We start from the raw sequence: 24,855 nt of genomic DNA on the forward strand, positions 1-24,855 counted from the left end.
TGGTGGTTCATTTTAAAAGGGTTGCACATCATCCCTGATGTCTGGTTCTAATATTTGACTACGCTTATCACCCAAGTACTATAGGAAAAGAGAATTAGACTATACTATTCTTGTGCTGATTTCAGTTGCATGAATCCCAATAATGACCAATGGAAAACATTAACCCTGGTATGGTTGGACTGTCACCACCAACTGTAAAGCTGCAGAAATGTGGAGGGCTCCACCTGTTGGTTTTCTGTCTGTCATGCAGCTGTGGAAGCTGGTGTGGGCAACCTTTTTTCTGTTGAAGGCTGCATTATCTCAGGGGCTGACATCAGCAGCGGGCAAGGGCGACGGCAGGGCCAAAATCATAAGGAACAGACCACCCAACGTTTTACAGATTAACATGGGGACGCTCTAATAAGATGAACCCCCCCCCCACTTCTGCTGTAAAAGAAGTGCTCTAATTCATAGTTACAAATTGGTGAATTTAAACTGGATTTAGTTCTGACTGTTCCAGGGTGGAGGAGGAAGCATAACACACCATACCCTAATTTTATCGATAGTTTTTTCAACATCAAAAATGCAGTCAAATTCCATCTATTTATTTATTTGAAAACAACTCTAACCTGCATTTGCATGGAACTGAAATTGACAGATTTGCCTGTCCCTACACACAGGCCCACCGCTGACTGGGCTGCCAGGATGGAGTGCCCCACACATGTAAGAAAGGGGGAGTTTTGGATACAACTGATGTGATCCTTTCCCTCTCTCTGCCTCTCATGTGAATGTGGCATCTGTAGGACTGCTTTGCTCCAACACTCTTCTTTCCCCCAGACTAAGGGAAAGCAGACTCTTCCCTGCATTAGCCAGACCCTCTATCAGTCAAGAGCAGCCATTCATCCCCACCCATTTGCATTGCTGCCCAAACACCTAGTTGCTCTTTCTCCTTGCAGGATCACCGCAGCCTGCATTCAGGGACACGAAGCCATTCAGGGTCAAGCTGAGACCCACTGCATATGCTCACAGTCATTTGTGTAGGATTCTGTCTTACTCTTTGTGTAGGATTCTGTCTTACTGTCAGATATCTTGCATGAAATTTCTTTTCTAGTTCTATCTTCCTCCCCAAGAGGATTTCCCCCTTGTCACGGACTCCAGGAAACCCGAGAACACGTGTTACTGACCTTGAGCACCACTGAACTTCCACTTTCGTTTTCCAATTGCCGACGCGAGCTGCTTCTCGGAGGGAGGAGGCTTGTTTGCTCCCGGGCTTCTAATCTGAGGTAAAACAGAGCTCTGGACACAGGAAAAAAATTTCCCCTAAGCTGGTAAGATCATGTCATGATGATATTTTCCTGCCACATGCAGCTATTAAAATAGAATGGGGACTTGGCTGCTCCATACTGCTTTTTGTGATTCAGCAGCTCATTGCTTTGCGTGTATGTTTGTGAGAGATTTTCTGAATCTGATCCTTCAGTGAAAGGGAAGCTTTCGGGAGGGCACCGAAATTTGCTAACTTTATCTACAAGCGCCGTGTTAATCTCTTGGGTGGAGTCAGAAAGCCTCGGCTGGCATTGTCCCATGTGAAAAGAAAAATATTATTCTTCGCCATCTAGTGGTGCTTCCTGTTTTTTCAACCGTTAGATGGGGGAAAGCTGCTTTATATTTGCAGATCACCATGAAACCTGATGCTTATTTAATACAGCAAGCTGAAGGCACGCACAGAACAAGCCGCCTCCCCATGCTTACTCAGGTGTGTTCAATGGGGCCTAGCCCCCTAAGTACCACAGCTGCAGTTCACAGACCAGCAGCACAAATCTGTGCAGGTTGAATCAAATGAGGCTCTTATTGTCAAAGCTTGTTCTCCAGCTCCTAGCATGTCTTGGGTGGGGCTGTAGGATTGAAGTCTTCTTAACATTTACGCTGTGGAGGTTTGAAAGAGAAATGTGGCATATGTGTTTGAAAGTCTTGATTCCAGCATGCTGCCCATCCGTTGATGGGTATGTGGAAGCATGACTTGCTCCATCAAAACTGTATGCTCCCAATTGTTCCTCTGAAATGCTGCCTTTTCTGCTCCACATCTGATGTCATACGGGGCAGGTAGGGATTGCTTTATGAAAATGGTCTCATGAGCAACATGGGAGGCTTAGAGGAACATGTCTGGACAAGAGGTTCCCCAGTCCTGGCCTACATTGGCTGGAAGTGGGTTTCTGAATTTCAGACAAGGATATCTCCTAAGCATGTCTTGAGATGCCTGAAATTGCACTTGGGACCTTCGGCCACCTAGCTTGGCTGTTCCCAATTCCAGAAATATTTATATTCCTACTATATCTCATTTCTTTCAGATTAAAGATGGCCTCATCTCGATTGACCAAAACTGAGAGAAAGGCGCTGCTGGATATTTTGGGATGCCAACATCTAAGCCTTCTCTATAAAGCAAGTTTGCATACCTACAATGCCAATGCATTTCATTACAAATGCGACAGTCAGGGCCCAACTGTAGTTGTGGGATACAATGCAAGTGGCTATATCTTTGGAGGCTTTACTGAACAGAGTTATGCTTCAGCTGGGAAATACCTATTTGATAACAATGCTTTCCTGTTTAGATTGAAAGGGAAAGGGCAGGAGCCCAGCATACTAAAATTCCCAGTCAAGAATGCTGTTGAGGCTGTCCTTGACAATAGTGCATATGGTCCTACTTTTGGAGCTAACACACTTGTATTCCTGTCAGAAAGCAAGAATAGTGTTACCACAGATGCTAACACTAACAGTTACACACTCAGTGCAGAAGACCTCCATGGAAATGACCAAGTCCTTTTGGAATGTGAAGTATATCGAGTTGAAGGTGAGCTGAAACAATCATTTAAAAGTCATTTCACTTTTTGAAACCTGTTGATTTGCCCTCTTGCTGATATCAAATTTTATTTTCTCCTTAGGGCTGAGTAGCATTTTGGAAAAACCATGGCGGGAGATGACATGGACAGCTGAGTAGGTTACTGACTCGAGAAACACTCCCACCCCATTTCCCCCCCACCCCACACACCATTTAGGCAAGCCAGTGGCATTGTTTCATTTACAGTGGTACCTCGGGTTAAGAACTTAATTTGTTCCGGAGGTCCGTTCTTAACCTGAAACTGTTCTTAACCTGAGGTACCACTTTAGCTAATGGGGCCTCCTGCTGCCGCCGCCACCTAATTTCTGTTTTCATCCTGACGTAAAGTTCTTAACCCGAGATACTATTTCTGGGTTAGCAGAGTCTGTAACCTGAAGCGTCTGTAACCTGAAGTGTCTGTAATCCGAGGTACCAGTGTAACAACTTAATCCCTATCGTTTCCAAGTGGTTTCAAAGTTACCCCAGTTCAAGGGCACATTACAGCTGGGCTAAAGCACTTGTCCAGTGAGGGCCAAGTGAGGGGTGTGGCTTGTGGAGAGTTCTGAGGGGTAAGATGGAGGCCTGGAGGACCACATTTGGCCTTGGCACCTGAGTTTCCCAACCCCTGCTTCTAACAGGTGTCACTTTCTTATCTTTTCTTCCCTTGGCTGGTCATCCTCTCAGGTACAGGGTCTAAACCACTGAGCCTCTTGGGCTTGCTGATCATAAGGTCAGTAGTTGGAATCTGTGCGATGGGGTGATCTCCTGTTGCTTTGTCCCAGCTCCTGCCACCTAGCAGTTTGAAAGCACAACAGCACGAGCAGATAAATAGATACCATTGCAGTGGGAAGGTAAATGGCATTTTTGTGCACTCTGGCACTCGTCATGGTGTCCTGTGTACCAGAAACTGGCCACCTGACCTGGAAAAAAACTCTCTACGGACAGATGCTGGCTCCCTTGGCCTGAAAGCGGAGATGAGTGCTGCTCCCCATAGTTGAACTCAACTGGACTTAACCATCCAGGGGTCCTTTACCTTACCATCTCAGGGTGACCTAAAGTTGTGGTTTTGAAACACCCCCTTCAGTCTAAAAGCAGAGTTGCAGTCTAAAAGAAGAGTTACAGGGCAGCCTTAAAGTCAGTGTACAAAGAAATCCCGTTTCATTCATTGTGGATGTAGAATAGCATCCTTAACCCTTGCACATCGTTTATTTTAACGTTATCACTATGCTGCTGGGGTCCGACAGGCCCCTTTCAAAAGTCTCTGCTAGAAATAAAATTAATGATTGATTTCAAAGTGACTCCATTAACATCAAAATAGAATCTATTGATATTGCAAAAGCACGACCCAGTATGAAATGATTTGGCAGTGCACTGGAGTCTACCGTGCTAAACTAAAGTCATCTGTGGGCTATCACGGAGCACTGGGGAATAAACAGAAGCATGCACCATGCTATTTGAGGCTACAGCTTTACCTTGGCCTCAGATAATGTCAGATGATGGGAAGGTTGGTGTAACATGGACCTAATGGCCTGGCAGGTCAAATGGAGAAGGCTGCCAGGCCCAGTGAGGCCCAGAAGCTGCAGCTCCCCACCAGTGGAGATAAGTTTAAAAGCTGATCACTTCGTGAAGGGATGTAGAAAGATGTCTGCATTTTCTTATTTTAGGAGAATCAGGCAGGGAAGGAAGATATTGTATGGGGCAGTAGGCTAAAAATGGTGGTAAACAGCAGAAATGAGTCTCCAAAGAGAAATTATTTTGGAGGTGGTATTTAAGCAATTTCTCAACAGCTGTGTCTGAAATGTGGCCAGTTTAGGTCACTAAACATGTAGGTACTCTGTGCTAAATTTCAGAAGGTTTGTACACATTATCTTCATTTGATTTACAATTAAACCCTCAGGCTTCAACATAATAGAGTATTGCTTTGCTTATCAACTTTAACACTGTATAATCCGGGATATATGTATATATGATTACGCTAATATGGTTAATAGACGGATGTATTTTGCTACCTTGGCAGGAAAAGGGAAGCACTGATGAAAGAAATAAGAACTTACAAACCTTGCTTGAGTGCTGTGCCCCAGTGTCGGGTTCTGCTCGTTGGGCCAGTTGGAGCAGGGAAGTCCAGTTTCTTCAACTCTGTGAATTCAACTTTCCGAGGCTACGTGTCAAGTCAAGCTGCAGCAGGATCAGATTCCACAAGTCTGACAAAGCAGGTAGCTCTGCACTGATAAAGCAAAAGTTAAGGACGGGCCTCCAGAACGTATTAAGTTCGTAAACCGAGGTACCGCTGTATTTCCAAACACGTTGGCCAATAACTAATGGCAACAAAATGATACATGAGATTCAATATGTACTTCAACTAGGGTTACTAGACTACAACTCCCATCAGCCCTTGCCAGGAGACCATTTGAAAACCATAGAAAGCACAAAACACCTTGTCTTCCTTTCCCGGCTGTTGTAAGGGTTTTCAAGCTGCAAAGGAAACATTCAGATACCTTCAAAGAGCCAAGCCCAGTCCTTTTGGCAGCTGACTGATTGTAGCCCATAAGCATATGTCGGCACAGAAGCGCCTCTTGATTAATGACAATTATCCAAATTATAGAGGAACCAAATAACGCCGGAGACGGAGGCTCGTCCATGGCAGGGACACACATCCAGATACGGGCTTGCTTGGCACAGCAGGATGCAGTGAGTTCTCCAGATCCCACTGGGGAACATTGCTAGGATTTTTGCCACATAAATCCTGGCTTTCCTCTGCCTGAACCTCTTCGCTGCCCACGGAAGGCAGCGAGGAGCTACCGCCATTGACTCGTGATGTGACCATACTTAACTTGCCTTTCTAACCTGTTTCTTGTATAATGGAACTTTTGTGGTTTTATACAGAGCCACAAAAATTACAGTAGATATTATATATACTATTAGGTGAAATACAGTAGATGGCATATATACTAGTAGGTGAAATTTGTCATTTACATATGTAAAATAGAAAGGAAAGCAGATAGGAATAGATTTCAATATGGTGTTATTTGCATTTTTTTAAAAATAGTATAGGACTTACCATCTTAAAAGCGGAAGCGGTAGAACCCCACTCCCGATCATCTTCTGTGATACCATGGGACTTGAAGCTCAACCCAATGCTGGTCTGGACATTGAGGATGTGCGCAGCATATTGGAGGGCCATATTCCTGATCGGTACTCGGTAAGATGCATCCTCTATTGTTCATTTTAGATGGAGAGATTATCATTTAGGAACCTCTGCTTTTCATTTCTAATTTACTTCTATAATGCAAACATCACAGTTCCTGTGGTCCACCATTATAACCCCAGCAAGCGCAGTTTTATTTTCCCAAGTGGTTTGCCAGGCTAAGGACTGATTTACATCCACAAATCCATGACATGGCTTGGAAACACAGTTGCTAGAAGACTGGTCCTTGGGGAAAGCTGATCATGTGATTTGGCTCACCTTGGAGCCATGGTAGTTTCAGCCCATGCCCTCAAAACTCATCTTCTTCTGAGTAAGAAAAATATTGAAACCATTTGGGAAATATCTCACAGATCAGCTTATCATGCTGAGCAGCCTGAACATGGTTGTGTTTTTAGTTTTCCCTCAATTGATTGGATGTGCATGTTAGACCTCTCTCTTTGGGAAAACCCAAATAGCCATTTGCGCTCTCTGACCACCAAAGAGCAGTCCCCCTCCCCCACGGGGGAGAGCGGTACGGGGAATCAGTGGAAGAAAGGAAATGTGGAAAAGCCCTTGGAGGAGAATTTGGGAAATTGCTTGTTGTAATGGTCTCCTCAGTACTAGACTGAGAACACCAGAGTACTAATTCAGGTACTACACCCTCACCACACTGGGTAAAAATGCTTTTCAAAATGGGGCGGCAACTGACTACATGTCATTTTCCGTGTACTTGTATGCACAAATGGTCACTTTACATATCAAAGATGGCTGCTCCATGAGTACTACGTGGGGGCTGTCAGGTTCATCCATCTCTATGTCTCTCACACAACCCTATAGGAATCTGATTCCGTTGTAGCTATCCTATATTTTTTCTTCTAGTATTACCCTTTTCCTTTTCAGTTCAATCCATCCTGTGTTATGAGCCCCAATATGCCAAACTATATCAAGTGCCCCTCTCCAAAAGACCGGATTCATTGTGTTGCTTTCATTATTGATGGGTCCAAGGTTGAGATCCTCCCTGAGAAGCTGGAAGAAAAACTGAAAGACATCCGTCGAAAAGCGAACAGTTTTGGTCAGTCTTTTTAATTTATTTTACATTTATGTTTTGATCAACCTCAATGTAGTTGCTATCTTATTTCATATTTTTAAAAATGGCTTCAAATAGTTCTTTGCTCATTGCTAAAAAAACCAACAATAATAATTGTGGTGGCTATTCCCAATTCAAAATGAAAAAAACAAACATATATTGTACTCCTTTTTTATAACCTAATCTTACAGGTGTTCCACAGCTTGTTATAATGACTAAAGTGGATCAGATTTGTCCTATTGTTGAAGAAGATATATCATACGTATACAAAAGCATGGCTGTTCAGAAGCAGGTAAACTGTTAAATTAAAAGCTATCTTTAAAGCTAGTCAGGCTTTTCTTTAATATTTTAATCTTTCTGTTACTTTTTCTTTCCTTGTTTTGTTTTGCTTCTGCTCATACTTCTTGGGTTTTTTATATTCTCTACTCTGGGCTAATGAGAATATACACTTGAAGGTAATGGCTGGCTGATAAATGTCCCTGGACTCAGCTACACAGATGCCAATAAAACATTTTAAAAGGTTTGCAAAATGCAATATACCAAAGTGACACTAGCTGGCGACAGTGAGCTGTATTTTTCAAAACATTTTTTAAAAAGCATTCTCACAACATTTTTAAATATGTGTGCAGACTCCTTCCCTGTGTGAGAGGCAGGGAAGGGAAGAGGTCCCAGGCTGAGAGGCTGGGAAGGTCCATCCCTTTCTGTGTGAGACAAGGTTTAAGAGCTACCTTTGAGGGATGACACTGCATTTGTCTTTCTGTTTAGATTAGTTTGTTTTTTATTGCATTGTATTATGAAAAACTGTCATAACATCTTTGCACTCTAGATGTGCAAAGCAGGGCTGTTGAGGTTTGTTATTTGGAGAGTGTGTGGCCTGAGGAAAATCCTGAGGGTCAAAGAGAGGCTCACCCTGGTCTAGGGCATTAAAGGTCATAGGGCATTAAACCAACACTTTTAAGTTGGACCTGGAAATCGACTGGACCTTCTTTCTTGTAAGTGGCCCTGAATTTTTTTTTGTTTGGGGTCAGTGTACAGATACGGGGCATAAAAATGTAATTAATTAATATGGCTAGCAGTGGCCTTGTGTCAGCTGGTGGAACCAAAGGGGCATAAAAATAGTGTTCCCTTGGTAACAAATCACATTTTATTTCCTTTACAGATGCGGCTAATGGAAGCAAAACTTGGCATCCCTCTGTCTCATATAGTTCCTGTTAAAAATTATTCCTCGGAGCTGGAACTGAGGAATGATGTTGATATCCTGATACTCATGGCAGTGAGGCAGATGCTTCGTTTAGCTGAAGACTACCTTGACGACTGTGATGACGAACCTCCGGTCAATCGTTCCATTAAGGATTGTTATGCTGAGCCGTGATATATTTACTGAACCCATTAGAATTCTAGTTTATGCTTTAGCTTTTTAATAAAAGTGACCAAGTTTATTCTCCATTTAGGGAGATGCCATTCCAGTTTTGAAACATGCTTACATACTAATCTCAGTATCTCGCTGCTGCTCCTGCTGTATGTATGTGGCTAATGGACAGGCTAACTGTAGAGCTGCAAGGCTTTTATGTTCTTTTGGCCTCCAACATCCTTTCCAAACCTAAAATTCTGTTTCTATTATAAGACAATAATTAAGACAATAATACTATGTAGGTAGCTTGCACGAAGTCCATTACACTGCGACTCCAGGCTACAAACCAGATCGGTGTATGCACTAGAGATGTGATCTGAAGGGAAAGAGAAATAAAAAATACCAGCTGCCAGGAAAACCAGTTTTGCTATGAGCAAGCGCAAGAGGGTAACTAAGCCATTAACCAGAGGCCTTGGAAAAGTTGAGAAAGTGGTGCAACCTCAAGTTATAGACGTGATACTAGGGAGGGGGGCTTATATACAGGGGTTGATGATTCTCACATGATATGCCAGATCAATAAATTACGAGGTATAAAATGGACTTCCATGTTGATGAGAAATATTTTAGGTGTTTTGTATCTTTTTAATGTCACTGCTTCCTTAAAACAAATAAATAAATGCATGTGAAACTCAGTGTATGAATGAATTCTGAAGTTACCAGCTGCAAAATATGCCACCCCTGGTCCCTGAAGTCCTTACTCAACTAGGAGGATCGTGGAAAAGGGGGAAAGGAAGAAGGGAAAGGAAGGGTAGACAGTTAACCTGTTGCTGTAAATCGCAGGAAAAGAACTATCCCCGTAAGAGCACATAGTGCTGCTGTGGATAGATTTTTCTGAAACTGTTGCTCATATTGGGGGCATGCTAATAATTGCTTGGCTAATAATCTCAGCGGGACGCGGGTGGTGCTGTGGGTTAAACTTTCCAATCAGAAGGTTGGCGGTTCGAATCCCCCCGACAGGGTGAGCTCCCGTTGCTCAGTCCCTGCTCCTGCCAACCTAGCAGTTCGAAAGCACGTCAAAGTGCAAGTAGATAAATAGGTACCGCTCCAGCGGGAAGGTAAACGGCATTTCCGTGTGCTGCTCTGGTTTGCCAGAAACGGCTTAGTCATGCTGGCCACATGACCCGGAAGCCGTACGCCGGCTCCCTTGGCCAATAAAGCGAGATGAGCGCCACAACTCCAGAGTCGGCCAAGACTGGACCTAATGGTCAGGGGTCTCTTTACCTTTAATAATCTCAGCAATGCAGCAGTTCAAGTTCAATAACCTTTGTGTCTCAGAACTGTAGGGATGTTTAGGACTGAATTGCTGCCTTCATGTGCATGTCAGTACGCCTTTCAACCGATGTCAGCGACTGGGATCAATAACTGGTTCTGCCCCGACTGGGCTAGGCAACTGGAGCACTTTCAGAGACCTCCCAATCCTGGAAAGCAGGTCTCAGGCGACTGGACTCACAACTGTGCATTGTGAGCCCCAGACTCAGCAAAGTATAAATAACGCGGAAGCGAGCTGTGAAGCATAACTTCTTTTATTTCTAATAGCTACTACAAACTAACGAACTGGCTTGCATGAGTGTTACATCTCCCACTCAGCCATCTAGTCACTATATAGATAAGACTCTCTCCACACACAGAGTCAGGCAGTCAGAAGCGGAAGAGTAGAAGAGCAGTTTCCTCCCCCTCCTTTCTCAAAACATCAGATCAGGAGATTCTTGCAATGGGAGGGGGTGAAAATATCAACAGTGCATTCACATCTGCTACTTAAAGGAACTCGTTTGGGGTCCATGTTCCAGAGATGCCACTGTAGTCTTGGCTGGGCACAGGAATGTGTAGCTGGCATAACCCATGGTCAAAGCATATATTTAATGCTTTTTTCACTAATAGCATCTAGTAATGTTTTCTATCATGGTTGCTTGTTGGGAGCTCCTCTGTCTTTTTAAGCTGTTCAATGAGGAAATGGTATTTCATCCTTTTGGATGTTTACCATTAGCATCTGTTGGCATGTTCACAGTAGCAAAACCAAGTCACACTGAGGGAAAACGTGTGAAGTTATAAAGACCTGCGCAGTTTGGGACCTAGATATATTTCCCCATATCAGCCAGCTCAGATCAGCCATATCAGATTGCCCGAGGGTGCCACAGTAGGAATTGTTGCCAGTGCATCAGAAGGAATGCATTTCCTCTATAATGGGTGAGGCGGTATTTCCTGAACAATAATTTACCTTGCTGAAATACCTGGTGTTAGTCAAATGTAACATACAGTGGTACCTTGGTTCTCAAATTTGATGTGTTCTGGGAATTTGTTCGACTCCCAAAACTGCACGAAAACCAAGGCATGGCTTCAGATAGGCTGCAGGAGCTTCCTGCACTCAAGCAGAAACTGTCAGACGTTCAGCTTCTGAAAAACATTTGCAAACCAGAACACTTCCAGGTCTGCGGCTTTCGGGAGCCAATTTCTTTGGGAGCCAAGTGCTTTGAGAACCAAGGTACCACTGTAATTTGATCATACTTTAGGAGGAAAACAGACCTGAAATCTGATCAAAAATATTTCTGAAAGCATTATTTTTATATGTGTGATTTCTTCTGTTATAAAATGTTCATTTCAATTAGACGTGAAGTCTGTTATTAGTGTTTGTCTGGATTCAGGGTTTTGTTTTTAAATGTTGACCAGGTTTGCCCTCTAGTGGAGAACAATACAGACAATTTAAGAAAGATAAGGCCCTTTTCTGAATCATATTGAATTTAGTGGCTTGATGCTGAAATAATGAGATGGCCTTGTGGAAAAGAGGGGATTTCCTACAGCCCTTTGCTATGTGTAGTCTTCAGCTCCTGAGAGTTTAGCCTGTGCCCTGTGCCTTACTGCAGGAAGTGTTTTTATTCTTTATTCCTAGCAAGAACAGCATTCCAGGTGTGACTTTGTGACTCGGGATGTGGGTGGCGCTGTGGTCTAAACCACTGAATCTCTTGGGCTTGCCGATCGGAATATTGGCAGTTCGAATCTGCGCAACGAAGTGAGCTCCCATCGCTCTGTCCCAGCTCCTGCCAACCTAGCATTGCGAAAGCACACCAGTGCAAGTAGAGAAATAGGTACTGCTGCAAAAGGAAGGTAAACGAGGTTTCTGTGTGCTCTGTCTCTGAAAGCAAGACCCCCATAGACGTAACCATCCAGGAGTCCTTAACTTTAACTTTTTTATTTTTTGACTTCGTTAATGAGCAGTGCTATTTTTATAGAAAAAGAGGTGCTGGAACTCACCATGAACAACTCCCTTGTTCTCTTAAAATGGCAATGGAGCCCATCTGAGAGGTGTCAGAACTGAGTTCTGGTTTTAAAAAAAAAAAGCCCTGGTAATGAAGAGAAGTCACTCTGGCCTGTTGTAAGTAAGGTTTGAGGATATATGGTACACATCTATTTGCTCATTGGGATGAATGACTCCTTCATTCCCAAAAGGAACACTAATGCAAGACTAAATAAAAAAATTCCTTCCAGTAGCACCTTAAAGACCAACTAAGTTAGTTCTTGGTATGAGCTTTCGTGTGCATGCACACTTCTTCAGGTATCTATGACTATGGCAGACCAACACGGCTACCTATCTGTAATGCAAGACTGGCCTGGTTGCAGTCAGGCCAGAAATCAAACACCTGCAGGGAGCTTGTTACTATTGCACAGAAGACTAGTTTCTACGTTTCACCCCCATCCTAAATCCAGGCAAGCAAGAGACATTATTAGGGTTCAGAGACAAATGACACTCTTTCCACCCGCATTCACACACACCAGCCTCATTTTCCGGTACTGGTACTACAAGCATTGCAACCTCTAGGCCATGTTCAGCAGTAAGTAAGGTTTGAGGATATATGGTATGCATCCATTTGTTGCGTGTTCAGACCCAGAGACCTCCCCCCTAAATAAAAACATATTTGACTCAAATTTTAGTTTGGGTTTTTGGCAGAATTTAGGCCACAACATTATTGATTACAGAAAGTGAGTGGTTGCATAGGCTCTGGTTCGAACAGCTCCCTGAACCCTTGCTGAGCTCTAACATAGGTCAGCCAAGGGTGAACACCTGAGGTAGGCGGAAAGCCTGGGAACGGACTATGTCCACTCCCCAGATGTTCCCCTGGACACAGGCACGGGCACAACTCCCTCTCGGAGGTTGACCAAACCTGGATTCCTTTAATAGAATACCCTTCACATACGGATGGCAAGACTGATCCCCCATCCCTATCACCTGAACCAGTGCCTATCTGCAACCTTACAAGTTGTGACGATTTGCTACGTGGCAGGCGAAACCCAAGTGGCAACAGCCAATCAGTCAAGTGGGGAAAATTCCTGCCATACCTCTGTCCCAACGACAGACGACACATGATGGCATAGCAAGGTCAATCGCAAAATACCCTAAATATAGGGAGAGGTGGGCGGGTGCTCTGATGCACGAGCCGAAAGAGGAAGCTCTGGGTCACGTGCATAGGAATTTATAGGTCCCCCAATCCGTTTAGACAGCACCCTATTGGCCAGATTAAACCCAGGAATGAGGGACCTACCAGTTGGGTGTTATGGCTGACCAATGTACCTACCCACAACCAGAGGGCCAGTCTCCAGGTCCCTCTTTGAGGGAGGACATGCTCTCTTGCACAAGGTAAAGGAAAGCAGACTCTTCCCTGCATTAGCCAGGCCCTCTATCAGCCAAGAGCAGCCATTCATCCCCACCCATTTGCAGGATCTCCGCAGCCTGGATTCAGGGATGTGAGCCATTTGCTCTTGCACAAACTGAGACCCCCTGCACCCCTCCCCATATGCTCACAGTCATTTCAGCTTTATGTAGGATTCTGTCTTACTGTTAGGTATCTTGCAAGAAATTTCTATTTTAGTTCTACCTTCCTCCCTAAGAGCATTTCCCCCTACATAGTCACGGACTCCAGGAAACCTGAGAACACGTGCTTCTGCTTCCTGAGCACCTCTGCACTTTCACTTTCGTTTCTCCCTTGCAGACACGAGCTGCTTCTCAGAGGGAAGAGGCTTGTTTGCAGACGCTCCCAGGCTTCCAATCTGAAGTAAAACAGAGCTCTGGAAACAGGAAAAAAAAATTACCCTAAACTGGTAAGATCATGTCATGATGATATTTTCCTGCCACATGCAGCTATTAAAATAGAATGGGGATTTTTTAACGATTGCTTGGATGCTCCATACGGTTTTTGGTGATTCAGCAGCTCAGCTTAACAATTGCTTTGTATGCTTGTGAGAGATTTTCTGAATCCGATCCTTCAGTGAAAGGGAAGCTTTTGGGAGGGCACCGAAATTTTCTAACTTTATCTACAAGCGCCGTGTTAATCTCTTGGGTGGAGTCAGAAAGCCTCTGCTGGTATTGTCCATGTGAAAAGAAAAATATTATTCTTCACCATCTAGTGGTGCTTTCTGTTTTTCAACCGTTAGATGGGGAAAAGCTGCTTTATATTTGCAGATCACCATGAAACCTGATGCTTATTTAATACAGCAAGCTGAAGGCATGCGCAGAGCAAGCCTCCTCCCCATGCTTACTCAGGCATGTTCAATGGGGCCTAGCCCCCTAAGTATCGCAGCTGCAGTTCACAGACCAGCAGCACACATCTATGCAGGTTGAATCAAATGAGGCTCTTATTGTCAAAGCTTGTTCCCCAGCTCCTAGCATGTCTTGGGTGGGGCTGTAGGACTGAAGTCTTAACATTTACCCTGTGGAGGTTTGAAGAGAAATGTGGCATATGTGTTTGAAAGAGTCTCTCCTCCTCCCGGAGGGGTGGAGCTGTGATCGGGAGCTGTTCCTGCGCTTTGCAAGGGGCGTTCCAGCCCCTGCTTGCCGTCACTGCTGCCGCGCTGCGCTTCCCAGGCATCCTACCAATCAAAGGGAGGCTCAGGGGTGGGGTTTAGCAGCTCAAATTCAGCTGCGGCAGCTCCCTCCCCTCATTGCGCTGCCGGGTTTCAACGGATCACCCACCCACCTTTCCCTTTAGTTCATTGCTTCGTGCTTGACCTTGCTATGGACCAATTTTTATCCAACTGGCAAATTGGTACCAGCCACTTGGTTTTTCGCCTACCTTGTAGCAAATCGTCACAGTCCTGGCCTACATTGGCTGGAAGTGGGTTTCTGAATTTCAGACAGGGATATCGCCTACACCTGTCTTGAGATGCTATAAATTGAACTTGGGACCTTCTGCTACCTAGGTTTGGCTGTTCTTAATTCCAGAAATATTTATATTCCTACTATATCTCATTTCTTTCAGATTAAAGATGGCCCAATCTCGATTGACCAAAACTGAGAGAAAGGCGCTGCTGGATATTTTGGGATGCCAACATCTAAGCCTTCTCTATAAAGCAAGTTTGCATACCTACAATGTCAATGCATTTCATAACAAATGCGACAATCAGGGACCAACTGTAGTTGTGGGATACAATGCAAGTGGCTATATCTTTGGAGGCTTTACTGAACAAAATTATGCTTCAGCTGGGAGATATCTGTTTGATAACAATGCTTTCCTGTTTAGATTGAAAGGGAAAGAGCAGGAGCCCAGCATACTAAAATTCCCAGTCAAGAATGCTGTTGAGGCTGTCCTTGACAATAGTGCATATGGTCCTACATTTGGAGCTAAGACACTTGTATTCCTGTCAGAAAGCAAGAATAGTGTTACCACAAATGCTAACACTAACAGTTACACACTCAGTGCAGAAGACCTACATGGAAATGACCAAGTCCTTTTGGAATGTGAAGTATATCGAGTTGAAGGTGAGCTGAAACAATCATTTAAAAGTCATTTCACTTTTTGAAACCCGTTGATTTGTCCTCTTGCTGATATCAAATTTTATTTTCTCCTTAGGGCTGAGTAGCGTTTTGGAAAAACCATGGCGGGAGATGACATGGACAGCTAAGTAGGTTACTGACTTGAGAAACACTCCCACCCCATTTCCCCCCCACCCCACACACCATTTAGGCATGCCAGTGGCATTGTTTTATTTATTTATTTATTTAAGGCATTTATATACAATTTAATCCATATAATTTTCAAGTGGTTTCAAAGTTACCGCAGTTCAAGAGCACATTACAGCTGGGCTAAAGCACTTAACCAGTGATGGCCAAGTGAGGGGTGTGGCTTGTGGAGAGTTCTGAGAGGTAAGATGGAGGACCACATTTGGCCTCTGTGCCTGAGTTTCCCAACCCCTGCTTCTAACAGGTGTCACTTTCTTATATTTCCTTCCCTTGGCTAGCCATCATCTCAGGCACACCGTTATACTAAGCCTCATGATCTTGCTGATCGTAAGGTCAGCAGTTCAAATCCGTGCGATGGGGTGATCTCCTGTTGCTTTGTCCTAGCTCCTGCTAACCTGGCCTGGCAGGTCAAATGGAGAAGGCTGCCAGGCCCAGTGAGGCCCACAAGCTGCAGCTCCCCACCAGTGGAGATTAGTTTAAAAGCTGATCACTTCATGAAGGAATGTAGAAAGATGTCTGCATTTTCTTATTTTAGGAGAATCAGGCAGGGAAGAAAGATATTGTATTGGGCAGTAGGCTAAAAATGGTGGTAAACAGCAGAAATTAGTCTCCAAAGAGAAATGCTTTCGGAGGTGGTATTTAAGCAATTTCTCAACAGCTGTGTCTGAAATGTGTCCAGTTTAGGTCACTAAAAATGTAGGTACTCTGTGCTAAATTTCAGAAGGTTTGTACACATTATCTTCATTTGATTCACAATTAAAACCCTAAGGCTTCAACATAATAGAGTGTTGCTTTGCTTATCAACTTTAACACTGTATAACCAGGATATATGTACATATGATTAAGCTAATATGGTTAATAGACGGATGTATTTTGCTACCTTGGCAGGAAAAGGGAAGCGCTGATGAAAGAAATAAGAACTTACAAACCTTGCTTGGGTGCTGTGCCCCAGTGTCGGGTTCTGCTCGTTGGGCCAGTTGGAGCAGGGAAGTCCAGTTTCTTCAACTCTGTGAATTCAACTTTCCGAGGCTACGTGTCAAGTCAAGCTGCAGCAGGATCAGATTCCACAAGTCTGACAAAGCAGGTACAGTGGTACCTCGCAAGACGAATGCCTCGCAAGACGGAAAACCCGCAAGACGAAAGGGTTTTCTGTTTTGGAGGCGCTTCGCAAGACGAATTTCCCTATGGGCTTGCTTCGCAAGAAGAAAGCCCATAGGGAAATCTCCGGGGACCTCTTTTAAATGCTGGTGGTGGGGAGCAAAGCCTTTCCCCCCCCTCCGGCCTTCAGAAGAGGTCCAGGAAGGCCGGCGGGGGCCGAAAGGCTTTGCTCCCCACCGCCAGCATTTTAAAAGCAGTCCGGGATAGCAGGAAAGCGCTTCCCGCTATCGCGGACGGCTTTTGAAGGCGGGGGGGGGAGCAAAGACTTTCGCCCCCCGCCCGCCTTCAGAAGAGGTCCTGGACCTCTTCTGAAGGCGGACGGGGGGGCGAAAGTCTTTGCTCCCCCCTGCCTGCCTTCCCGGGAGAGCGGAGAAAGGCAGCGCGTTTCTCCGCTGTCCCGGACGGCTTTGGAAGGCAGGCCGGGGGGGGGGCAAAGACTTTCGCCCCCCGCCTGCCTTCAGAAGAGGTCCAGGACCTCTTCTGAAGGCGGGCTGGGGGCGAAGGTCTTTGCTCCCCCCTGCCTGCCTTCCCGGGAGAGCGGAGAAAGGCAGCGCGGACGGCTCGCCAGCATTTTAAGATCGCCCCGGACAGCGGAGAAGTCCTCCGCTGTCCCGGGGTTTTTTAAAATGCTGGGGGTGGGAAGAAAAGCCCTTGTCCCCCCCCCCAGCCTTCAGAAGAGGTCGGGGGACAGACTGTCCCCGGACCTGGTCTGAAGGCGGTTTCCATAGGAACACATTAATTGATTTTCAATGTATTCCTATGGGAAACCGTGCATCGCAAGACGAAAAACTCGCAAGAAGAAAAAACTTGCGGAACGAATTAATTTCGTCTTGCGAGGCACCACTGTAGCTCTGCACTGCTAAAGCAAAAGTTAAAATGCATTCAGTATTTTTCAAACAATATTTCAAATGCATGTATTGTTTCAAAATATATTGTTTATCCTAGCTATAACGAATGTCCATTTTGAAAAGAGAATTCATGCCTCACAAGCCTTTTAAATCTGCAGCCTGTAGATAAGGCTTATTGAGTGGAAATAACTGCATTTATGCAATTGTGGCTGCATTTTGAAACAAACCATGTGCCATTAGAGGCAACTGCTGTGACGGTAAAATTTGTAGGTGATACATTATTCAGAGGTGATATCCTAAGCTGGCAGTGAAGAGCTCCAAAAAGGATACAGTGGTACCTCAGGTTACAAACACCTTGGATTACAAACACTTTGAGTTACAAAGTCCACTAACCCGGAAGTAGTACCTCAGGTTACAAACTTTACCTGAGAACGGAAATTGTGCAGAAGCAGCGGGAAGCCCCATTAGCGAAAGCACACTTAAGGTCAAGAACGGTTTCGTTTCCACTGGGAACAATGTTCCACTGGGAACATTGCTAGTATTTTTGCCACATAAATCCTGGCTTTCCTCTGCCTGAACCTCCTCACTGCCCATGGAGGGCAGCGAGGAGCTACGGCCATTGACTCGTGACGTGACCGGAAACCCATACTTAACTTGTCTTTCGTAACCTGTTTTTGTGTAATGGAGTTTGTAGTTTTATACAGAGCCACAAAAATTACAGTAAATTAGTATATATACTAGTAGGTGCAATTTGTCATTTACATATGTAAAACAGAAAGGAAAGCAGATAGGAATAGATTTCAATATGGTGTTATTTGTATTTTTTAAAAAACAGTATAGGACTTATCAACTTAAAAGCGGAAGCGATAGAACCCCACTCCCAATCATTTTCTGTGATACCATGGGACTTGAAGCTCAACCCAACGCTGGTCTGGACATTGAGGACGTGCGCAGCATATTGGAGGGCCATATTCCTGATCGTTACTCGGTAAGATGCATCCTCTATTGTTCATTTTAGATGGAGAGATTATCATTTAGTAACCTCTGCTTTTCATTTCTAATTTACTTCTATAATGCAAACATCACAGTTCCTGTGGTCTGCCATTATTACCACAGCAAGCACAGCTTTATTTTCCCAAGTGGTTTGCTAGGCTAAGGACTGATTTACATCCACAAATCCATGACATGGCTTGGAAACACAGTTGCTAGAAGACTGGTCTTTGGGGAAAGCTGATCATGTGATTTGGCTCACCTTGGAGCCACGGTAGTTTCAGCCCATGCCATCAAAACTCATCTTCTTCTGAGTAAGAAAAATATTGAAACCATTTGGGAAATATCTCACAGATCAGCTTATCATGCTGAGCAGCCTGAACAAGGTTGAGTTTTGGGAAATTGATTGTTGTAATGGTATTCTCAGTACTAGATTGAGAATACCAGAGTACTAATTCAGGTACTACACCCTCACCACACTGGGTAAAAATGCTTTTCAAAATGGGGCGGCAACTGACTACATGTCATTTTCGGTATGCACAAATTGTCACTTTACATATCAAAGATGGCTGCTCCATGAGCACTACATGCTACATGGGGACTGTCATCTTTTTGTATGTAGGTTCATCCATCCCTATGTCTCTCACACAACCCTATAGGAATCTGATTCCATTGCAGCTATCCTATATTTTTTCTTCTATTACCCCTTTCCTTTTCAGTTCAATCCATCCTGTGTTATAAGCCCCAATATGCCAAACTATATCAAGTGCCCCTCTCCAAAAGACCGGATTCATTGTGTTGCATTCATTATTGATGGGTCCAAGGTTGAGATCCTTCCTGAGAAGCTGGAAGAAAAACTGAAAGACATCCGTCGAAAAGCGAACAGTTTTGGTCAGTATTTTACATTTATGTTTTGATCAACCTCAATACCAATGTTTCATTGCCCGTGCAGGCTGATTGCTGAAATGGTCCCTCAGCTATGTAGGAAACACTGACCATTGATTGTGAGTTGATTAACTTCTTATCATGGTTTCCTGAGAAGTATTTAACACTTCTCTTCAAAGCTCACACCTTCTCAAAGATAAATGATTAGAGCTTTTTTATGGAGCAATGAGAAGCAGACCATATTGTCCCGCTATCTGAATATGTTGGAGGCAGTTGTGCATACCTGACTGGATGAATTTTCAGATTGTCGCTTCTGCCTATTTGATGTCTGTCAGTGGCCCATTGGCCCTTGGAAGGAGACTTCATAAGCCAGGGCTTAGATCATTGTACAGTGGACAGTCTGGTTGCGAACTTGATCCATGAGGGAGGCATGTTTGCAACCCGCAGCGCCGCGTCTGTGCATGCGCAGGTTGCGATTCGGCGCTTCTGCACATGCACAAAGTGCGATTTAGCGGTTCTGTGCATGTGCAACTGCCGAAACCCAGAAATAACCCGTTCCAGTACTTCCGGGTTTCGGTGTGTCTGTAACCCGTAAAAACGCAACCTGAAGCGTCTGTAACCTGAGGTATGACTGTACTTGCTTTACCAGACAAGGACTGATTCCTAGAGATTTAACTATTAGCTTTCAAATATGTAGAGGAATTATTCACAGGAAAGATGAGCTCTACCAATTTTCTCTTTAAGCACAAGACACCCTACCTGTAAATGTCTTCCCCAAAAGAACAATGTAGTTGCTGTCTTATTTCATATTCTAAAAAATGGCTTCAAATAGTTCTTCGCTCTTTGCTAAAAAAACAATAATAATTGTGGTGGCTATTCCCAATTCAAAATGAAAAAAACAAACATATATTGTACTCCTTTTTTATAACCTAATCTTACAGGTGTTCCACAGCTTGTTATAATGACTAAAGTGGATCAGATTTGTCCTATTGTTGAGGAAGATATATCATACGTATACAAAAGCATGGCTGTTCAGAAGCAGGTAAACTGTTAAATTAAAAGCTATCTTTAAAGCTAGTCAGGCTTTTCTTTAATATTTTTATCTTTCTGTTACTTTTTCTTTCCTTGTTTTGTTCTACTTCTGCTCATACTTATTGGGTTTTTTATATCCTCTACTCTGGGCTAATGAGAATATACACTTGAAGGTAATGGGTGGCTGATAAATGTCCCTGGACTCAGCTACACAGATGCAAATAAAACATTTTAAAAGGGTTGTGAAGTGCAATATACCAATGTGACACTAGCTGGCGACAGTGAGCTGTATTTTTCAAAACATTTTTTTAAAAAGCATTTTCACAGCATTTTTTAATATGTGTGTAGATTCCTTCCCTGTGTAAGAGGCAGGGAAGGGAAGAGGTCCCAGGCTGAGAGGCTGGGAAGGTCCATCCCTTTCTGTGTGAGACTAGGTTTAAGAGCTACCTTTGAGGGATGACACTGCATTTTTCTTTCTCTTTCTGTTTAGATTAGTTTGTTTTTTATTGCATTGTTTTATGAAAAACTGTCATAACATCTTTGCACTCTAGATGTGCAAAGCAGGGCTGTTGAGGTTTGTTATTTGGAGGGTGTGTGGCCTGAGGAAAATCCTGAGGGTCAAAGAGAGGCTCACCCTGGTCTAGGGCATTAAAGGTCATAGGGCATTAAACCAATACTTTTAAGTTGCTGGATCTGCTTTCAAAAGGAAGGCTACAAATAGAAATTGTTTCCCCTAGAGGGAGCTTGTGAAACTGTTGCTGGAGTCGATCTGGGGAATTCTACAGCTGTAGAGATTAAAGATCGTGAGAACCAGACATTGACCTTGAACAAGAATGTGCGCAGAAGAAACCTTAGTGATCGCTTTTTGCAAAACAAGCGCTTTACTGGAACAGCTACATGAGAAGATGGATTTGATGACTGTTGCAGTTAATGATTTTGGACAAACAGTGAATACCTATATAGAAACCACTCAGGAACCGACCCAGGAATCTGCTTTGACAGGGCAAGTTGTGCAGAAGACAAAGGAGGAGGTTGCTGTTGAACATCAAGAAATAAAAGTGGAGAGAGCTACGGCCTAGCAGGAACATAAGCTGTTGTTTTTGATGACTGAATCTGGAGAAAGTCAGATTTGGAGAGATGGAGTCTCGTCTGGTTTGAAGATGGGAAGTTGGATAGATCCCCCTATGCAGGGATGTTTTGGCTTCAGGGATCTGGTTTTGGGCCAGGGGGAGTCTGGAGTTGTGGGGGCCTTTAACTTTGAAGAGGCTTTGAAACATGCCTCCAATTACCTTTTGGATCTTAGTGCTGACTATGGAGAATGGGCTGACCTGTCGAGAAGGGATAAAGACATTGTTAGGTTGGAGTCTCCCCGAGACCTACTCCTCAGTGATAAAGGAAGGAAATTAAGAATAAGATCAGCAGAAGACAAAGTGCAGGTATAAATATGAAGAAGATCTGCAGAAGGGACATGGAAGAGAGTTAAGAGCCTCGGACAGAAGGTCACCAGGTTGATGGACTATATGGAATGGATAGAAAGGACTGACAGAACCCGAGACCAGGAAGAAGAGACGGTGGAGGAAGATTGGAAGAAAGTTTAAAAATTCATTTAGAGAATTATTGTAAAATTAATGAGTGTTAGAAAAAATGTTGGAATGAAACTATTTGGCTTTAGTAGAAATGCTATAAGGAGTTATGTACAAATAAGTTTTAAGTTTTAGGGCTTTTTATGGTAAGATAAGGCTAAAATAAATTAAGACAATTTAATGACAGAATATAGTGAAAGATGGAAAGGATTTGCTGTGATAATTAATAACTAGAATACAAAAAAGGGAGGTGTGAGGTCTATGAAACAAGTTAACGAAAGATAAAGATTTGGGAATATTGGATTTGTTTTTAATTTTTTGTTTGCTTTTGTTTTTGGTTTTGATGTATTGTGTGTTTTGTTCTCTTTTTTCTTTTTATTGACTTGTATTGTTTGATTCCTTTTTTTCTTTTTTTTCCTTTTTCTTTTTCTCTCTCTGTAATTTTAAATTCTCAATAAATATCATTAAACAAACAAACAAAAAACCAACACTTTTCAGTTGGACCTGGAAATCGACTGGACCTTCTTTCTTGTAAGTGGCCCTGAATTTTTTGTTTGTTTGGGGTCAGTGTACAGATACGGGGCATAAAAATGTAATTAATTAATATGGCCAGCAGTGGCCTTGTGTCAGCTGGTGGAACCAAAGGGGCATAAAAATAGTGTTCCCTTGGTAACAAATCACATTTTATTTCCTTTACAGATGCGGCTAATGGAAGCAAAACTTGGCATCCCTCTGTCTCATATAGTTCCTGTTAAAAATTATTCCTCGGAGCTGGAACTGAGGAATGATGTTGATATTCTGATACTCATGGCAGTGAGGCAGATGCTTCGTTTAGCTGAAGACTACTTTGATGACTTTGATGACGAACCTTCAGTCAGTCGTTCCACGAAGGATTGTTACGCTGAGCCTTGATATATAGGACTGAATTGCTGCCTTCATGTGCATTTACATCTGCTACTTAAAGGAACGTGTTTGGGTGCATGTTCCAGAGATGCCACCATAGTAAACATGTAAAGTTATAAAGACCTGCGCAACTTGGGACTTAGATATATTTCCCCATATCAGCCAGCTCAAGTTCTCAGATTGGCCGAGGGGGCCACTGTAGGAATTGTTGCCAATGCATCAGAAGGCATGCATTTCCTCTATAACTGGGGTGAGGGGGTATTTCCTGAACAATAATTTACCCTGCCAAAATACCTGGTGTTAGTCAAATGTAAGACAATTTGATCCTAACTTACTTAGGAGGAAAACATAGACTTGAAATCTGAACAAAAAATATTTCTGCAAACGTTATTTTTTGTGTGTGATTTTTTTCCTGTTATAAAATGTTCATTACAATTAGAGGCGAAGTCTGTTATTAGTATTTGTCTTGCTTCAGGGTCTTGTTTTTAAATGCTGATCAAGTTTGCCCTCTAGTGGAGAACAATATAGACAATTTAAGAAAGATAAGGTGCTCTTCTGAATCATACTGAATTTAGTGGCTTGATGCTGAAATAATGAGACGGCCTTGTGGAAAAGAGGTGATTTCCTACAGCCCTTTGCTATGTGTAGTCCTCAGCTCCTGAGAGTTTAGCCTGTGCCTTGTGCCTTACTGCAGGAAGTGTTTTTATTCTTTATTCCTAGCGAGAACACCATTCCAGCTATGACTTTGTGACTTGGTATGTGGGTGGCGCTGTGGTCTAAACCACTGAACCTCTTGGGCTTGCCGATCGGAAGATCGGTGGTTCGAATCTGCGCAACGAAGTGAGCTCCCATTGCTCTGCTCCAGCTCCTGCCAACCTAGAATTGTGAAAGCACACCAGTGCAAGGAGATAAATAGGTACCGCTGTGAAAGAAAGGTAAACAGGGTTTCTGTGCACTCTGGCTTCTGTCATGGTGTTCCCATTCCATTAGAAGTGGTATAGTCATGCTGGCCACATGACCCAGAAAGCTGTCTCTGGACAAACGCCGGCTCCCTTGGCCTGAAAACAAGATGAGTGCCGCAACCCTATAGACTTAACCATCCAGGGATATTCTTTGTCCACAAATGTCTCTCTACCATGAATGTCCAATTGTTAGGGCTTCAGTCCTGTTTTAAATGTACAAACAGGACATGAAAGCAAAAGCTTCTCCCCACTGCTACTCCCCAGGAATTGTTGTTCAGCAGCAATTGCACTGTCTCTAAACGTGGGTGCTTTATATAGCCACAAGTCTAACAGCTATAGATAGACTTGCTCACAGTAAAAAGGGGGGTTCAGACAAAGTAATTTTTCTTACAGGTTCTGCTCCATAAACCCTACATTTGCTGTGGATAAAATGAGTAATGATTGCAGTAATGGATAGAAACATCTGATTTGTCCTTGAAAGAGATAGTCACAATAGCCTCTAGTACTATTTCTTCACAAGGGAGTTTGCCAGAAATCCTGCCTGGAACTTCTTACCTCTTTGGGAAATAGGATCCTTGAACAAAAAACAGTTTTTGAAATGTATAGAAAATTCTAAACCTGCTTGCTTTTAATGTGGGAATCACAAAAGCCTCGGATAGGTTTCAAGAAAATTGTGCCCTTAACCCTGCTAGGAATGGTAGTGATATATATTTCTAGTTATCCTGTAACCAAAACAAGATGGGCCTAGAGAGTGCCTGCTTACTTACAGACATAATGGGAAATTGGTGCTTGCAAATCTTCAGCATTTATAATGCCATGCTTCTGAATTGAAAAGAGATGGGTGGGAATATGTGTTACATTCCCTCAAATGCTTTCAAACCTGGAAATCAACCAGCAAAACAGAACATTGAACCACTATAATGACCTAACAAAACCACTAGATGGCAGAAAGGGGTCATAATTTAGCATTTTTTAAAAGTGTGGAGAAATACTTTTGAGTTGTAGTGCCTAACTT

At 43.4% G+C, this 24,855-nt stretch overlaps 2 protein-coding genes across 4 annotated transcripts in view; both read left to right on the plus strand.

Annotated features, from left to right (window-relative positions):
* Positions 1-9,165, plus strand: part of LOC308586768 (interferon-induced protein 44-like) — a 49,728-nt gene extending 40,563 nt beyond the window's left edge. The window contains exons 2-9 of the mRNA XM_081193812.1: positions 1,091-1,262; positions 2,325-2,824; positions 2,916-2,967; positions 4,869-5,064; positions 5,898-6,050; positions 6,936-7,107; positions 7,314-7,414; positions 8,282-9,165. Coding sequence (XP_081049938.1) covers positions 1,091-1,262; positions 2,325-2,824; positions 2,916-2,967; positions 4,869-5,064; positions 5,898-6,050; positions 6,936-7,107; positions 7,314-7,414; positions 8,282-8,494 — 1,559 coding nt within the window. The 3' untranslated portion in view covers positions 8,495-9,165. The remainder of the gene's footprint in view (positions 1-1,090; positions 1,263-2,324; positions 2,825-2,915; positions 2,968-4,868; positions 5,065-5,897; positions 6,051-6,935; positions 7,108-7,313; positions 7,415-8,281) is intronic.
* On the plus strand, positions 1,202-23,268 carry LOC308586782 (interferon-induced protein 44-like). Of its 3 annotated transcripts, none has more exons than XM_081193845.1 (8): positions 1,202-1,307; positions 14,779-15,278; positions 15,370-15,421; positions 16,368-16,563; positions 18,321-18,473; positions 19,195-19,366; positions 20,302-20,402; positions 22,675-23,268. In XM_081193845.1, exons 2-8 carry the CDS (start codon positions 14,786-14,788, stop codon positions 22,885-22,887), a joined length of 1,380 nt encoding a protein of 459 aa, XP_081049971.1. In that variant the 5' UTR covers positions 1,202-1,307; positions 14,779-14,785; the 3' UTR covers positions 22,888-23,268. The 3 variants fall into 3 exon arrangements, with proteins under 3 accessions (XP_081049971.1, XP_081049972.1, XP_081049970.1); XM_081193846.1 differs by lacking the exon at positions 1,202-1,307 and adding an exon at positions 1,588-1,732; XM_081193844.1 differs by lacking the exon at positions 1,202-1,307 and adding an exon at positions 13,539-13,621.
* The last annotated feature ends 1,587 nt before the right edge of the window (positions 23,269-24,855 follow it).

The sequence above is a fragment of the Podarcis bocagei genome, assembly GCF_964188305.1.
Source record: "Podarcis bocagei genome assembly, chromosome: 5".
Classification (NCBI taxonomy): domain Eukaryota; kingdom Metazoa; phylum Chordata; class Lepidosauria; order Squamata; family Lacertidae; genus Podarcis; species Podarcis bocagei.

Bases quoted from the DNA above. Each gene is read 5' to 3' on its own strand.
- LOC308586782 (XM_081193845.1), top strand. From the start codon at position 14,786: ATGGCCCAATCTCGATTGACCAAAACTGAGAGAAAGGCGCTGCTGGAT. The intron at 19,367-20,301 runs GTCAGTATTTTA...CTAATCTTACAG, and splicing joins TCGAAAAGCGAACAGTTTTG to GTGTTCCACAGCTTGTTATA. The intron at 20,403-22,674 runs GTAAACTGTTAA...TTTCCTTTACAG, and splicing joins GCATGGCTGTTCAGAAGCAG to ATGCGGCTAATGGAAGCAAA.